The 16106-nt window shown below is 43.2% G+C and overlaps 1 protein-coding gene across 4 annotated transcripts in view; it reads left to right on the forward strand.

Moving 5' to 3' along the window:
* Positions 1 to 16106, forward strand: part of CDC14A (cell division cycle 14A) — a 170507-nt gene that overhangs the window by 101809 nt on the left and 52592 nt on the right. For all 4 annotated transcript variants that reach the window (XR_004383811.1, XR_004383809.1, XR_004383810.1 and 1 more), the window contains exons 9-10: positions 4128 to 4358; positions 12393 to 12531. Coding sequence is in view for 1 of the 4 variants with exons in the window: in XM_032867221.1 (XP_032723112.1) it covers positions 4128 to 4358; positions 12393 to 12531 (370 nt within the window). In the remaining 3 variants the exon portion in view is untranslated. The remainder of the gene's footprint in view (positions 1 to 4127; positions 4359 to 12392; positions 12532 to 16106) is intronic.

Genomic DNA, 16106 nt, shown 5'->3' on the forward strand with positions numbered 1-16106 from the left:
TGGCAACGTCCTCCTCCTCTCTAAAAAGAAAAAAAAGAAGAAAACAAAACAAAACACCACACACACACACACACACACACACACACACACACAAGACAGGCTGAGGCAGGGACTGGCAACAATTTGAAGCCTGTTCAGCTTGGTCATATAGTTAGAGAAGCAGGTGTGCAGGGCTTGGGCAGTGGAACCTGACTGTGCCCCTTACCGGTTGCGTGAACTTCCCAGAGCTCTGCAACTTCACTGGGCATCAGTTTCCTTGTATGTCAAACTGGGGGAAATAGGATGCACAAGGCAGGCATCTAGTGACGATCAGAGATACTAGATGAAGTGTCTTGCACAGTGTCAGGCACTTAATAGGTGCTTACTAACAGATATTCTAATTACATTTTTCTCATTAATGAGTCTAAGTAAATATATTTTATTGCTTCCTACATTTACCTGCCCACTTTGAAGTTTTAGCTTAAAAAATTTTTTTTTTATTTATTTGAGAGAGAGAGAGAGAAAGAGCTGTGGGGAGATGGGGGCTGTGGGGGGGGGGGGGGGGGCAAGGGAGCGGGGGCAGAAGCTGACTCTCCTCTAAGCAGGGAGCCCATCCTGGGAATTCATCCCAGGACCCGGGCCGAGGGCAGATGCTTAACGGATTGAGCCACCAAGGCTCCCCAGATTCATACGTTTAACAGTGACTGGGTGGACTAGTCATTTGACTGCTGTTCTTCAGGGTTCTAACTTTAAATGGAGGGCTAGGAAGAGAGGAATTTTTAAATCTCCCCGCTCTGAAATTCCTTGTTTGGTCGGCTTTTGGGCTCTGCCGGTGTTTTACTGATGCCAGGGCGCCATCTAGTGGCCAAATGGAGGAAGGGGCTGATGAATGCTCTTGCTCTGCACGCTGCTAAAACCAGTCCCAAATGCATTGATAATGCCTGCAGACAGTTATCCAGAGGTCATAGGATATTGTCATCATCGTTAGTTATAATCACTTGAAACAGTTTTGAAGATTTTAAATAAACCTGCTTACCAACTGTAGGAAGCGTAGCCCCTAATGTTCATATAACGTTCCATTATTTGGAGACCTAACAGAGGCAGGTTGGATCTTCCTTGAAATGGGCCCCAGTGCAGGACCCGGAATCTGAATGCCAGGATTCAAATGCTGCCTCTGTCTCTTACTGGCTGTGTGTGCCTGGGCTAGTTTACTTTTCTAGGCAGCAATAACTGAGTAATTGCAAGGTTTAATGAGATGATCCCTATGAAGCACTTCATTTAGTGCTGGGCATATCGTAATGCTCAGTAAATGTTAGTTACGATTATTATCATTATTGTTATTACTCCAGTGTCCTATTGCTATATTTGAATAACTGTCCAGTTTTTTTTTAATCCAGATAAACACATAGTTTCTCTTAATGGTTGGTTTCGGTATATTTATTCCTGAGAGGGATTAATATACAAGAAGAAACTTCTTCCTCTTCCTCTTAGTGGAGGAAGAGAGGGGATAGACACCAAACCAACCATTAGCACATCTGGTGACAGGTGCCATCCCAGAGGTGCCAGGTATGCTAGGAACCTAGGGTTAGAAGTGCTCATCAGCCACACCAGGGGAAGACTTCTGTGTTTATGAGCCCTCTCCTTCCCATTCTTACACGATAGAGAAGCTCATTTCCTTATGCCAGTTGATGTGGTTTGAAGTAGAGTCCATAAGCCACCAGCCAAGAAGGAATTCTTGAAATGTTTCCAGTACAAAGGGGTATTTTTACTATAACCTGGGGACAGGACCTGTGGGCAGAAAGATCTGTCCCGGGATGGTGAGGAGCAATTGATCAGATACTTTGGAATTAGGGGAGGTAAAGAGAAAGGAAGTTTCCAAGAGGATTTTCGTTTGTTAAAGACTAACAGGATGCTGGAGGCCTAGCTATTGTCTACCTCAGGTTGTTTTCTCCTCTAGCAAAGCATTGAGACAATGCTTTGGGAGTTCCTGGAGGAATGTCTTACTCGGCCTATCTCAAGTATTTGTCAGTGGGCTGCAGGTTATAAGGAAGCTGAATTTTATCTACATTTCTTTCCTGCCTTTGTTTCCTACATCACCAACCACAGCACTTTTCTCCTTTAGGTTGTAGATCTTTAGCTGGAAAATAATTTGAGTTAAGTAGGAGAACAGACTTGTTTTTTCCAAGTAGAAAACTGCATCCATTTTCTCTAAATGTGTGTGTGTGAGTTACTGTTTCTACACAGAAGATTGAAAATAAGCTCTGTATTACCTGTTTGCCTGGAAGCAGCATGGCCCATGAGAATCGTGTATCTGGGCCATGGAGTAGTTTGATCTGCCTTCCAATTCTGTCTCTATCCATTGTGTGACCTTGGCCAATTATACCAGTTAGGGGTCCTGGTTGCAGGCAGCAGAACCAACTCTGGTAAATTAAACCAAAATGGCATCGATTGGAATGATGCTAGGGATCTCACAGCCCACAAGGGAAGGCCAGAGAATGAAGCCCAGAAAAGGAACAGGATCCAAGGGAGATAATGTCTCAGCAGAGTCCAGGCAAGGAAATAGGAACCATACCATTTCAAACAGAGGGAATTTAATACAAGGGATTTGTTACAGAGGAGGGTAAAAAAGAAAAGGGCAACACTGAAGAATCCAGAATATTATGGAGGAAAGAGCTCCTGCCTTTAGAAAGGTAGGAAGTGAGGTCACCAGAATCAGGTGACTTGGAAGGGGAGCCAGACTGGTATTGGGAGCCCTGAAGGGAATGCCACCCAACTAGTGTGTGCATCTGGGGACTAAGGAGCGGAGACCAGGTAGCTGTGGGGCAGATTGGTACTGGGAGTGCCATGCTGAGCCAGAAGCTCTGGGTGCTCCTGTCTCCTGTGGCTGAGGCCTTGCTGTCCCCCACCCAGAAGCCCCTTCTCCTTTTTCTGACCTCTGGTCACTCCATTCGTGCTTTGGGCCTCCTGTGTGTTGAACTGACAGCGCGAGCCAGCCACAAAGGTCCTCTGCAGACCCCGGCCCCAGCATGGGAGGGTTGGCTTGCTGCTGAGAGAAAATGGGAAATAACCAGCATATGCAGAGTTTGAGGCAATAGGAAATACGGCCAAGGGCACAGTGCGGAAATTGCTGGTTAACTTTCTGGGCTACTGCCGCCCATACACTCGGGGCCCACCATCATGAATGGGTACTGAATGAGACGGTCTCACCCAGTATGCCGTGAGTCAGTGAACCCTGCATACGTTACAGATGTGGCCATCAGGGTGCTGAGAAATTAGTACCCTGTGAATCCCTGGGGCTGTTGGCCAGGTCTGCAGTGGCCAGAGCAACCCCCTACCCCCACCCCACCCCGGCAGTCACCTCAGTTGACTGGCCAAGTCTAGATCATAGGTCTGTAACCCAGCGAACTCTGTAGCTCCGGGGAATACTCACACGATGATGGATCCACTGGAAGCAGAAGGTGGTTTAGGGGCTGACCCCTGTGCCCCCCACCCCGCCCCAAGTGAGAATGTCTACAAAAAATCACTCAACTTGTTTAGTTTCTCCATCTGTTAAATGGGGTTTACTATTCTTACCTTAACAGGCTGTTTTGAGAATTACAGGAAATGATATACAGTGGTGACTTATACATGGTATACATGGTAGGTGCTCAGTTCATCTCTTTAGTGGGGGATTGTATTATAGATCTAAACGAATTACCTGGCAAAAGTCTTTGACTGTAGTTGACAAGTATTTGTCAAGTGGAAGAAAAGGCACAAAGAATCATGCCAGCAGCCATCTGGGCACCTCTGACCTTTGAGTGTCCCCGGAATGTCTTTGTTTTGGCTTGGGAGAAGTGTAAGCCCCCAGGACTTGAATCCTTTGGGTCGAGGTTTCAGATTTTCATGAGCGATTTCCAATACTCAGAGGTTTCTTTTCAAACCCTTCTGTGGTGTGTGTGTGTGTGTGTGTGTGTGTGTGTGTGTTTACAGCTCTTCAGACTGCGGCTTTAGGACTGTGTTTCCACCTCTTACTCTCAGGAAAGGCCCGTTCCTCCTAAGACCTTGATCATACACTTGATTCATACACTTGATCATGAAGCGTTTTTCGTGTTCCCGGGTGTGTCAGGCGGAATGCATGCCTTTTGCTCACAGCTCCGTTTTCCCTTCAGGCTATCCTCTTCACGCCCCTGAAGCCTACTTTCCTTATTTCAAAAAGCATAACGTGACTGCAGTCGTGAGGCTGAACAAAAAGATTTATGAGGCGAAGCGCTTCACGGACGCGGGCTTCGAGCACTACGACCTCTTCTTCATAGACGGCAGCACGCCCAGCGACAACATTGTGCGGAGGTTCCTGAACATCTGCGAGAACACGGACGGGGCGATCGCGGTTCACTGCAAAGGTGCGTGCGGCCGGGCGGCCTCCCTGGAACGCCACGTGGCCGACGGCAGCCAGTCGTGCGAAACCAAATCAGTCAGTGTCTTTGGGAAAACAACACAAGTCTTTTTGTTTGAGAAAACTGGAACACAAACCCATTTAAATAACCCCTTTCTGAGGCAAGGTTTGCTTGGATGTGGATAATCGGTGGAGGTCTGGGTTTCCCTGGCCTTGCCTTACCCAGCGGCTGCTCGCGGACTCCAGGCAACCACCACACGCCCGTCTGTGGGCCGGCAGGAATGCCTTGACCAGGTGTCAAGAGGCAAGGGTTGTTAGTGGGTCCCCCGCCCCCCCAGAACTGCCGATCTCCTTTCTACCCTCCTCCACCCTTGTGATATATAATGCTCTCCTTTTACAACCCAGCCATCTGGACCCCCATTTTGTCCTCTACTCTGCACTTACCGGTTTTTGCATAAGGGACCAGAGCGCCTTCCCTGCCCATTGCTAGCGGATGGATGGCAGCGTCTTGCTGGCGAGCTTGCTTGCTGCAGATATGTTAACTGTTTCTTTGAGTGAACTTGGTTATGTAAAGACTGGGTTATATAAACGAATCTCTGCTCTCTAGGGGTGGGTGCTTTCTGAGGCAGGGGTCTTTCAGATGATGGGAGCCCTAAGGTTGCCAGATTCAGCAAATAAAAATACAGGATGCCTCGTTAAATTTGAATTTTTGATAAACGCACCAATACCTTTTTAGTGTGTTTCCAGTATGTCACGGAATATACATTCTGCATTTTATCTGGCAACCTCGTATTGGCTACTCAGAAAATGTGAAATAACATTTTCTCTAAGCCTGGTTGTTAGACTCTGAGGAGGATCAAATTACATTTTAGATTTTCCAGCAACGTGCAAGGGTCTTTTACTGCAGTCTTTGGAGTGACCAGAGCCATCTCTGGCCACGTGGGGATGGAGACTAGTTCCTCACACGCAGCATCTAGTCCTGCCACTGGGTGGCGCTGCTCTCACGATTTTGAGTCTGATGACGGGTTTCTGTGGAGTTTATGCTAATTGTCTAGTAGGTGTTGGGGATTGTACTGTTCTTTTCAAGTGCCTAGTGCTGCTGTAACTGACTTATTCAGACAAGCATGGCTTTGGTTCTGACAGAAATTAAAATACCATTTTGTAGGCCTTTGTTTCTATGTTTAAGATTTGAGTAGGCGGAGGTACTTGGCTGACATGTGAGCGGCACCGGGAAGCCGCGTTTCGCCTGAGACCCAGGGACATGGCGCCGAGCTGCACATGGCCGCGAGTCGGATGAGGGCTCTGTCCCTATCCGCGGAGCCGCCGCCACCCCTCCTCTTCCCGTTTCTTAGCAGGATGGGGCCCTGACGCGCAGGGCATCCGATCTCTCCGATGGGGTCCACGTGGGGAGTCTGGCTAGGAAGCTGTCTTATTTGCTCATCGGAGAGGGCTTTCAGTTCTAATCAGGTCGCGGTGGGGTGGTGGTGAGCTGGCCCGTCCTGGCTGGGGTCCATCTGCACTCTGACTTTGCCTTTCCAGCTCGTTTTGCTAAAGATGGCCCCGGGCTGAGAAAAAGCCTGCGTTTCGCACATTTCAAGTATCAGTGGACCTTGAGAGCTAGTGGGACTGTAACAGCTACCAAAGTTCCGTAGGAGATGTTCATGTGCTCTTTTTCAAAGTTTGTTTTTGTGTCACAAAATTCGTATTTTTCCTTCAATTAATTTGACCTTATTTCCTAGTCAATTGATTTTATGGTTACCAAGTCATAGAGCTTATCTGTGTGTCACATGTTGGATTGACAAATTCGTGGAAGAAGAAATGCAAGACTGTCATTACAACTCAGTATCTCTCTCTCTCTCTCTTTTTAAAGATTTTGTTTATTTATTTGACAGACAGAGATCACAAGTAAGCAGAGAGGCAGGCAGAGAGAGAGAGGAAGGGAAACAGGCTCCCTGCTAAGAAGAGAGCCCGATGCAGGGCTTGATTCCAGGACCCTGAGATCATGACCTGAGCTGAAGGCAGAGGCTTAACCCACTGAGCCACCCAGGCACCCCAGTATCTTTCTCTTTTTAACTGAAGTATAGTTGATTCACAGTCTTATATGAGTTTCAAGTATACAACACAGCGATCGGACAAGTTTATACATTATGCTTTGCTCACCACAAGCACAGCTCCCATCTGTCACCATAAAATGCTATTATAATACCATTGACTCTATTCCCTCTGCTGTGCCTTTTATTCCTGTGATTTATTCATTCCATAACTGGAGGCCTGTACCTCCCACTCCCCTTCACCCGTTTTGTCCCTCCCTTCATTCCCCTCCACTCTGGCAACCACCAGTTTGTTCTCTGTATTTATGGGTCTGTTTCTGCTTTTTCTTTCTTTTTTTTTAGATTCCGCATATAAGTGAAATTGTATGTTATTTGTCTTTCCAACATATTTCACTTAGCATAATAACCTCTAGGTCCATCCATGTTGTCACAAATGGCAAAATCTCTTTCTTTTTTATGGCTGAGTAATATTATGTTATCTATACATCTATATCTATATCTATACACACATATATATATACATACATACATATACCTATTTCTATGTATATACATATATACTTCCTTATTCATTTATCTGTCAATGGACACTTAGGTTGCTTCCATATCTTGGCTCTTGTAAATATTGTTGCAATAAACAGGGGTGCATGTATCTTTTTGAATGAATGTTTTCATTTTCTTTTGGGTATCTGCATCTCTCTTGACAGCATTTCTCACCTAACTGAAATTATAAGAATGAAACTCTATGATGTTCAAAATTCTTATTACAGGTATTCTCTGTTTTATATCTTAGATTTGTGAATGTTAACATTTAAAAAAATACAGTATGGGCATATGAGTTGTATGTGTGTGTGTATTTTATACTGTAGAGGTTTATATATTTTTATTTAAAATCAGATCTGTTAGCATTGAGGTGAGCTCTTCTGTGGGAAGGTCACATTCACATGTGGTGACATCTTTTGCATAACATTATTTCATTTGCTTCCACTTGTACACACATGTAGGACTCCTTTATAAAAATTACACCTTCAGTTTAATTACAGCTGTATTGCTTTTAATAGCATACTTATCTACTAGAGGCCTGTTAATTATTTTGACATCTGCCCTAATTAAGTCAGTTTAATTTTTTGGGAATTGAAGCATCACTGAGCATTTTAACTGAAGTACAAGGAGGAGGGAGAGAGAATCTTAACCTATGTCGCATGAACTTCTGTAGGTGCTGGAAAGGGAATGAAGATGTTGTGCCTCTACATTAGAGTGCTAGATAGAGAGACAGACTAGAAGTTGTTTGCGGGGAACGTGTGAAATCTTACTGAAGAATTGGTATCTATAGTTCACTTTCTGGTTGATAAAAGGGATGGCTATTAACTTTTTTGAAAATTTCTAGCACAAATACTAATTTTAAAAAAATGGGAACGCTGTGATGTTCTGGTATGTGATTGTTGATATTCTGTAGGATTGCAGAAAATGCCGGGAACTATAAGGGAATCAACATTTAACTTGGTATAAATAGAGTACTTTTCAATGTCTTGTCTTGCTGTGTTAGGGAGCCCTTTAATTATGAATGCTTTAAGAAATTTGTTAAAGTTTTTATAGAAACTTGGTGAAATGTTCCTATTCTGTTGAATTGTGGTAAGAGCTCCTAACTATTGAGTGCTAAGTACATTCTTTTTATAGATCTAAATTATAGACTCTTTTTAAAAGGGGGAAGCAACCTCAGTTTCAGAGAAATTTGAAAATTTTCTGCACCACCTTTTTTGGTTGTGAGTGTGTGTGACTGGGAGCCTAACCGAGGGAATGGGACAGCCCCTTCTTTGCACGGGGCAAGGAGCAGGGAACGGTACGGCTGCCTCCAGAAAGACCATTTCCTCTCCAGACACCCACCCACCTTGGTGGCTCCAAGGAGGGACACTAGAAAGTCCCTGCACGCTGGTTCCTATGCAGGTTCCTACAGCAGGCTCTCTTGCTCTGTTTTATCCACACGATTACCTATAGTCTTGTCAAATGTCTGAGACTTAAGAATTTGGCAGAGGCAGAGAGTATCTGCTTTGGACAGAATCAGAAAGACAAATTACTCTTCACTCTAATATTAAAACAAGATCCCCACTGAGACCACAAATTACTCGTTTTTAAAGAATGTTGACATTTGGTCTGGGACAAAAGGTACTTCAGATGGAAACAGGCTACACACATGCATGCACACATATGCACACACATGCACACCCCCATCTAATGAAGCATTATAAATATAATTTTTAAAAAGGCTAAATGGGAAGGGAATGTCAAGCATCTGTAAACATGAGCTTGATTGTAATTTCATTTGCATTTTTAAAATAAAGATTTTATTTTTAAGTAATCTCTATGCCTAATGTGGGGCTCGAACTCACAATCCCAACATTAAACAGTCGCATGTTCCTCCAACTGAGCCTGCCAGGTGCTGCTCATTTGGATTTTGATGTGTACTTTCAACCTGGTATTGTTGCCCCCAAAGAGGGAGAATTTTTTTTTCCCCCCCAGGGGTGGGTTGTGAGGAGGAACCATTCTTTTTCTGTGTAAAACACAGATTTACATACAGTACATAGAGATATGCAGTTACTGTGGCAGTAACATTTCATGGGAGACCATCAGGAAAAATGTCTTAAAGAGGCTCTTGGAAGAGGCAATAAGGAAAAAAAGATTGAGAAACACTGATTTAGAGACCGCTTTTTCACACTTTTAAATTTATGGAACTAGGATGCATCTGAAAATTGGTAGCATGTCATAGTTTAATTTTTTCTTACTTAGGTGGAACTGAACTAATGGTGCACTGTTAGGCAACTTGATGGTATCTTAGATTTGCTGAGACACCTGTGTATTTCCAAATACTGGAGAACTAGAGAAGATGCTCTTTATTATTTGACCAGCAAAATGGACAAAAGGGCTCCTCCTTTGGGGGGAAAGGTTCTTAAGCATATTAAAAACAAAGCTGTCTACTTTTCATTTCCTTTTCTAACTAAATGTTTTCATGGATGAAAATGACTTTGATCACTTTTCCAGGCCAGAAATATCAGTTATCTTTGATTTTCTCTGTGACCCAGTCCACATGTCTTTCTAACTAAGCCCCTCCTTTTTACCACCACTGTCAGTCCAGCCCGGTCTGTGCCCCTTCCGGCCCCTCTGTGCACCCTCCTGCCCCAGCCTCCAGCTGCTTCCCGGCTCCCCACTCTGTATTTTCCAGCATTATCCGTGTGCTGCTTCCAGATCTGTCTGCTTTTATCACAGCACTTTCTTGCCCCCAAAGATATGCAACTTTATTTTGCCCTTTCCATTGGTTAAAGGAAAAAATACTTGTTTTTTTACATGATAGCAGTTGTATGTTTATTAGCTATTGATCATATCAGGAATTCTGTAATACTTTTAAAATAGTTGAATTTTGTTCATGAAAGCATCATCTATGTATAAAGGAGTAATAATGCACATACCCAGGAGATGGGACTTAATCCGTGCTCAGAGCACAGTGGACCTGGCTTTAGGGACTCCTGATGATAACTCAGTGGTCCTTTGTGTCTTTGGCCTGTGACTGGGGACCTCTTCACCTAAACCTGGGCTCTTCCACTTGCTCAAAGGTGCTCTTTTTCCTGGTCTTTTCCACCCATCCGACCTTATTCTGCACTCTGACACACACTGACACGTTCTTCAGCCAGGCTTTCATTTTTCACACCCTTTGCTGAAAATATTCTGTGACCTTCCTATTCTTTAGAGTCTGCTAAAGTCCATGTCAGCAATGACACCTTCTTTGAAGACACCAGCAGCTCCCCCAATACCCCCTCCTTTCTCTGAGAGCCCAGTTTCAGTTCAAACTTCATTTCTTTGTTATTTTTTTCTTGCTTAATATTCTGCAACTAGTGTGATACTCATTGTAGTAAAAAACTATATCCAATACTTGCTTATATCCTTGTCCTTTGAGCAGAACCCTATCCTGGGCATCTTGAATAAGCATTTGAACGGCTGAATTTAATGTTTAAAAATAAAGAAAGAGCTACTTTCTTTTTCTTTTCTTTCCTTCTTCAAAAATTTATTTATTTGGGGGGGTGCAAGTATGAATGGGTAGAAGGACAGAAGGAGATAATCTTCAAGCAGACTCCCCCTTGATCACAGAGCCTGACGTGGGGCTCAATCCCATGACCCATGAGATGGCGACCGGAGCTGAAGCCAAAAGCCAGATGCTCAACTGTCTGAACCACCCAGGCAACCCAGAGCTACTTTATTCTTCTATAAGAAAAAGTGCAGGGACTACTGGGTGGCTCAGTTGGTTAAGTGTCTGCTTTTGGCTCAGATCATGATCCCAGAGTCCTGGGATTGAGGCCTGCATCAGGCTCATTGCTCAAGGGGGAGCCTGCTTCTCTCCCCGCCTGCTGCTCCCCTGCTTGTACTTGAGCTCCCCCTCTCTCTGACAAATAAATAAATAAAAACTAAAAAAAAAAAAAATAATAAAGGAAAGGTGTATATGATACAAACAGATTTTAAATAGTGGAAAAATAACTGCATACTGTAGAACTTACAGTACTGAATCTAACTCCAAGAAGCCAGATATGGAAAGATTTAGAAAATGTTTGTAAATGAGCATTATTGTTCAGTCCTGTATACTTCCTGAGGTAAGCATCCTGCTTATCTTCATATTTCTGTTTCCAGATCTTTTATGGTGCCTTGTACACAGTGTGTCTCAGTCAGTACCTGTAAAGTGAGTGATAGGATGTGAGCCAAGAGTGGAAGGAATTCTGGGATGAGAATCAGGACTGTGGGGGAATTTCAGTCCTGAATTCTGTACTCACTTGTTCTGAGTCAGTTGGTTGCTGTCTTTGGGCCTTCATTGTTCTGATATAGGAACAACCACCACTATCAAGAACCTGTGGCTTGATAAAGTTTTTGAGTATTTTTGCAAAAGGAGGAAGCCAGTGTGTATTTTTTTTTTTTTTAAGATCGGCTAAAATGCAAATCCGGTCCTATCACTTTTATTTCTTTGGAGAGAGGGAAGGACATACATCACTTGGTAAAAACACTTTGAAGAAATAAATCAGAGTTCACAATAACCAGTATTTCATTGAAAGTCATTTTTGGAAAGTCATTTCTAGCCGTATTACATAATCTTATGTAACAGAGAGTACATTCAACGTAAAGAACATAAGCTAACACCAAAGTTCTTAGAAAATGCAGGAACCCCGGGGAAGTGAGATTTGAGCACTTCTGTTCTGCTTTGTTCTTCCTCAGCAGACTGTGCGCTCTCCCGAGGGCAGTGACCCTCTCTCTTTTATTTGTCACTGTGCCCTCTAGCTGCTAGCATGTTTCCTGGCAGGTCTCAAGTGCTCCATCCATATCTACCGACTGAGGCAATCATGAAATCCTGGGCTCTGATGGAGTGACAGGGAAGTCAGACGACCATCTGCTAGAGGTAGTATTGAAACAGCTGTGGACTAGGGAGTCGGTGAGGCTTGATGACATCCGTGGCGTCTTCCAACTTTGATCCTGTGATTCCTTATTCTTTGATGAGTTAAAAAGAAACTAACCATTTAAACAAGCTCTAACATGGGCCATGATAATATGATCAGTTACACGGCTGACTCTGATCACACAAACTGTGAACTGCAGGTGATATTGTGCAAATGCTTGTCATGGGACCTGCATTGTCTTAACAACATCCACAATGATAGGCATTCCCAAAGGCCCCCAGGGGTTGAACTTGATCGTTTTTCAAGACCCTTGCTCTGATATGGGTATGTTCTTATATAGGCTTATTTGAATTGTATGATCTATTTTTAGAAGATTTTTTGTGTTAGAATTATCTCTTAACTCCACATCATGTAAAAAAGCATTAAATTATTGTTTGGGTTTAAAACACTTGTGTTATACTCAAAATCATTGCAGTTTGGGGGCAGGGTTTGATTTCGGTATTTTTATGAGTGCCTTTGCTATATTTTGTCTTTCTTGGTCTGTTTCCTTTTTTTTTTTTGCAGCTGGTCTTGGAAGAACAGGGACGTTGATAGCCTGTTATGTCATGAAACATTACAGGTTTACACATGCTGAAATAATTGCTTGGATCAGAATTTGCCGGCCAGGCTCCATTATAGGACCCCAGCAGCACTTCCTAGAAGAGTAAGTATATGGCCTCCATTATCATATTATGTCCACGTTCTGATCATTTCTACCTCTTGTCCTCCTGGTTGTGGACTAGGTCAAGCCTGTGCTTATAAAATGGCTGCACTGTGTGAGAAGTCTGTGCCTCTAATGGAATATTGTTGATTTGACAGCTAATGCATTCTAACTTTGTACCTTTTTTATCTCTCAGATCAGGTGAGAGAAGAAAATCACAGAGCCATCTCTGCCTACCTTTTTTCTGTCATTTTCTATGTGTGATCTGGCTACGGTGCAATTTTCTTATGTCATCCTACTTGACACTTTTCATTCTTTTCTTTTGTTTGCATGTCTAAAAGCAGAATGAAAAAAAACACAACTAAGGTCCATCAGTGATGCCGGTGACATTGCTGCTTTCCTGACAACGAACTAAACTGCTAGAGTAGCTGCAGGTTATGAGTTACCAAGGAAGAAAAAAAGAGAACTGGGTTTTAGTCCTGGCCCTGCCACTAATGGCTCTATGACCGTTATTTGGAAGAATACTTAAAAATCCATCCATCCGTTCATTCATTCACCCTCATGAACTGTTTGTCAAACCCCAGCCCCTAAAGTGGAGAGATTTAACTTGTAAGGGAACGATCCTTTCTGGTTTCCCTGTAAAATTTTAGGAATTACCACTGATTTATCCACTAATAAAGGGAGGAGATGGAGTTACCATTAGCTGAGTTAGGTCCAGCTCTAAAATGTTACTAATTATTTCTTATACAGAAATGTCATTTTTTTCCCTTTTTATGCTGTATGGCTGTATCTTGAATAGCATTCTTTTCTATATAATTAATTCTTTTCTTGTTTAAATCATTTTCTGTTGGTGAGAAACAAATGATTTGTGACTTTGACAGGAGGATGCTAGAAGTGAGCCATAAGCATCTGAAATGGTTAAAAGGATTTGAGGAATCCTGCTGAGGGATTACATTAGTTGTGTGTGGAGGGGGGGGGTGTAGATAAGAAAACAGTGCTGGAAATGTGAATTTATATCTTTACCTCGAAGAATGAAATGGAAGTGTAATGAATACACAAAAAAATACCAAGAAGCAGGATCATTAAGAAGATAGAGGTTCCTAGGGTTGGCCTATGAGATACAAATAAAGTACTTCCAGTATTTTAGAGATTTATTCTTTATCAGCTTCTCAGTCAGGGTTTCTGCTATTTTGCTTTCTGTGCGCCTAGAGCTTGGAGCCCGGTGCCGTGTACCTACCAGCCACTTGTACTGCTTGCTCGCGGAAGTTAAATAAATGGCTTTAGGATTAGGAAACAGAAACAAGACACTACTAAGCCTGGTTCTTTTAAGATGTTCCACTGTTAAAACTATTGTTGGGAAGATTGTTCCTTCATTAGGTACCTACTGAATACTCATCTTGCTCCAGGTGCGGCTCCCAGGGTGAGGAGATGTAGCTGAGAATTGTACCTCTTTCTCCCCGGGGTGTGGGATACTTCCTGCTGTGTGCCTGTGCATGTGCATCCGCCCCCCCCAACCCCATGCCTTCTCTGTGCCATATCTGAAAATACCAACGGAAGAAATTAGGTTATGAGGTAGGGCACTCTATACTGAAGAAAGGTTTTTTTTTTTTTTCTTTTTTTTTAAATTTCTTAATTACTTAAGCTAGAAAAGTCAAGGTATTTCCTTTGGTGTGAGTCCATATTACAGTTTTCTAAGTATTTTTCTGTAAGAACTGAGTTACAGGAATGACTTCCTTGCATAACTGAAGCATTAAAATCAGTCATAATTACAGTTATTAAATTAAAATCAGGCCTAAAATAAGTCATTAATGCTTAGATCAGAACCTTCCTGAAGGCAGGTTCTCTGTCTGAGGCACTGGGCCTTCCATAGCTAGTGTGGGGAAAATGCCTGCCTCATTCCCAGGCTTTCCCGGGCTTTATCAGATCACCTCCAACAAGGTGAGGGTCTAATCTGCTTTGTGCTTTGAGTGGTTCCAGAGGTACTATTGTGCTAACTGGACTGTGTATACTTCTCTTCTCCTCTCATTTTTTTCTTCCCAAGCCTGTGTCTTGATGTCCCCATAGCAGAAGACATTGCTTAGTACATACATGATGTTCATTCTTCTGACACTTGTTCCATGCACACCCTCTGTCAGGCCGTGCTCTTGGGCCTGGGGTTGCAGCAGGGAATTTGCCAGACAAGGTCCTTCGTTCCCCGGTGTAATATTTCTAATGGAAGGAGCAGACCATAAACAAGCATGTAAGTTTATATACAAGATAATTTCTGACGGTGCTATGAACAATGGAGACTAGCGGTGGGGGGAGGGGTGATTACAGAGGTCGGGAGAGCCCTTTGGTCAAGGAGGTTTCTTGAAAGAGAGCCAGAACGTCGAGAGTGAGAAGGAGCCAGGGCTGGCGGTCTGAGTTGTGTCCTGGGTAGCAGACATGCAGAGGTCCTGAGATGGGAACACGTGCAGCATTTCTGAAGCCCAGAAAGAAGGCTGGTGTGGGGAGAATATAATGAGCTGGGAGGGGGTGGTTTGAGAGGTCAGCTCGCCCAGTTTCTGCAAAGTGAACACACCCATGTAACCACTCTTCACATCAGGAAATAGAACAATTAACAGCATCCAGAAACTCCTCTTTGTGCTCCTTCCATCCACTCCCCAGTTCTTTGGCGCATCTAGCCATTATGCTTACTTCTAACACCGGAGATGAGTTTTGCCTTATTGTAACCTTGCACAAGTAGAATCAGTATGTATGTCTGGCTTCTTCTAGTCAACATTATTTTATTGTTACGTGTAAAACTAATGTGTTCATTTTCATTGCTGGATAAAATTCCATTGTTTGAATATGTAATATTTTAGTTCTTCTGTTGATGGATATTTAAGTTGTGTCCAGTTTGGGGCCCTTTCCTGTCTTTGGTCTATCTATCTTTTGGATGAATACCTGTGAGGCGTTCATTCAGTTTTATAGCGGTTATCACTAAAGACTTTTCCAAAGCAGATTGCCGCTGTGGATTCCTATCAATAGCAGGTGGAAGTTCCACCTTCTTCATGTGATTACTAAGACTTAATATGGCGGTCTTTTAAATTTAAGTCATTATACTCTGCTTGTAGTGGCAATTCGCTTTGTAGTTTTAATTTGCTGTTCTCTGTTAACTGATGTGGTTGAACTTTTCATGTATTTGTTGGCCATTTGTGTTTGCCCTCTCTTTTTTTTAAAAGATTTTATTTATTCATTTGAGACAGGAAGAGAGAGAGAGAGAGAGCATGAGTCAGGGGGAGCGTCAGAGGGAGAGGGAGAAGCGGGTTCCCCACTGAGCAAGTAGCCCGATGTAGGACTTGATCCCAGGACCCTGGGATTATGACCTCAGCTGAAGGCAGATGCTTAACCATCTGAGCCACCCAGGCGTCCCCGTGTATTCTCTTTTATGAAACACATTTTCAGATTTCTTACCTCATCTTTCTAGCGGCTGTCTTTTTCTTGTCGTTGTGTAGGAGTCTCAATATTCTGGCTAATGCACACTGTCCATCCTATGTAATGCAGATATATTCTGCTTCTCTTGGGGTTTGCTATTTTACTCCATAGTGTCTTTTGAA

Source organism: Lontra canadensis, unplaced genomic scaffold (genome assembly GCF_010015895.1).
Source record: "Lontra canadensis isolate GAN:19392208 unplaced genomic scaffold, GSC_riverotter_1.0 scaffold33, whole genome shotgun sequence".
Classification (NCBI taxonomy): Eukaryota; Metazoa; Chordata; class Mammalia; order Carnivora; family Mustelidae; genus Lontra; species Lontra canadensis.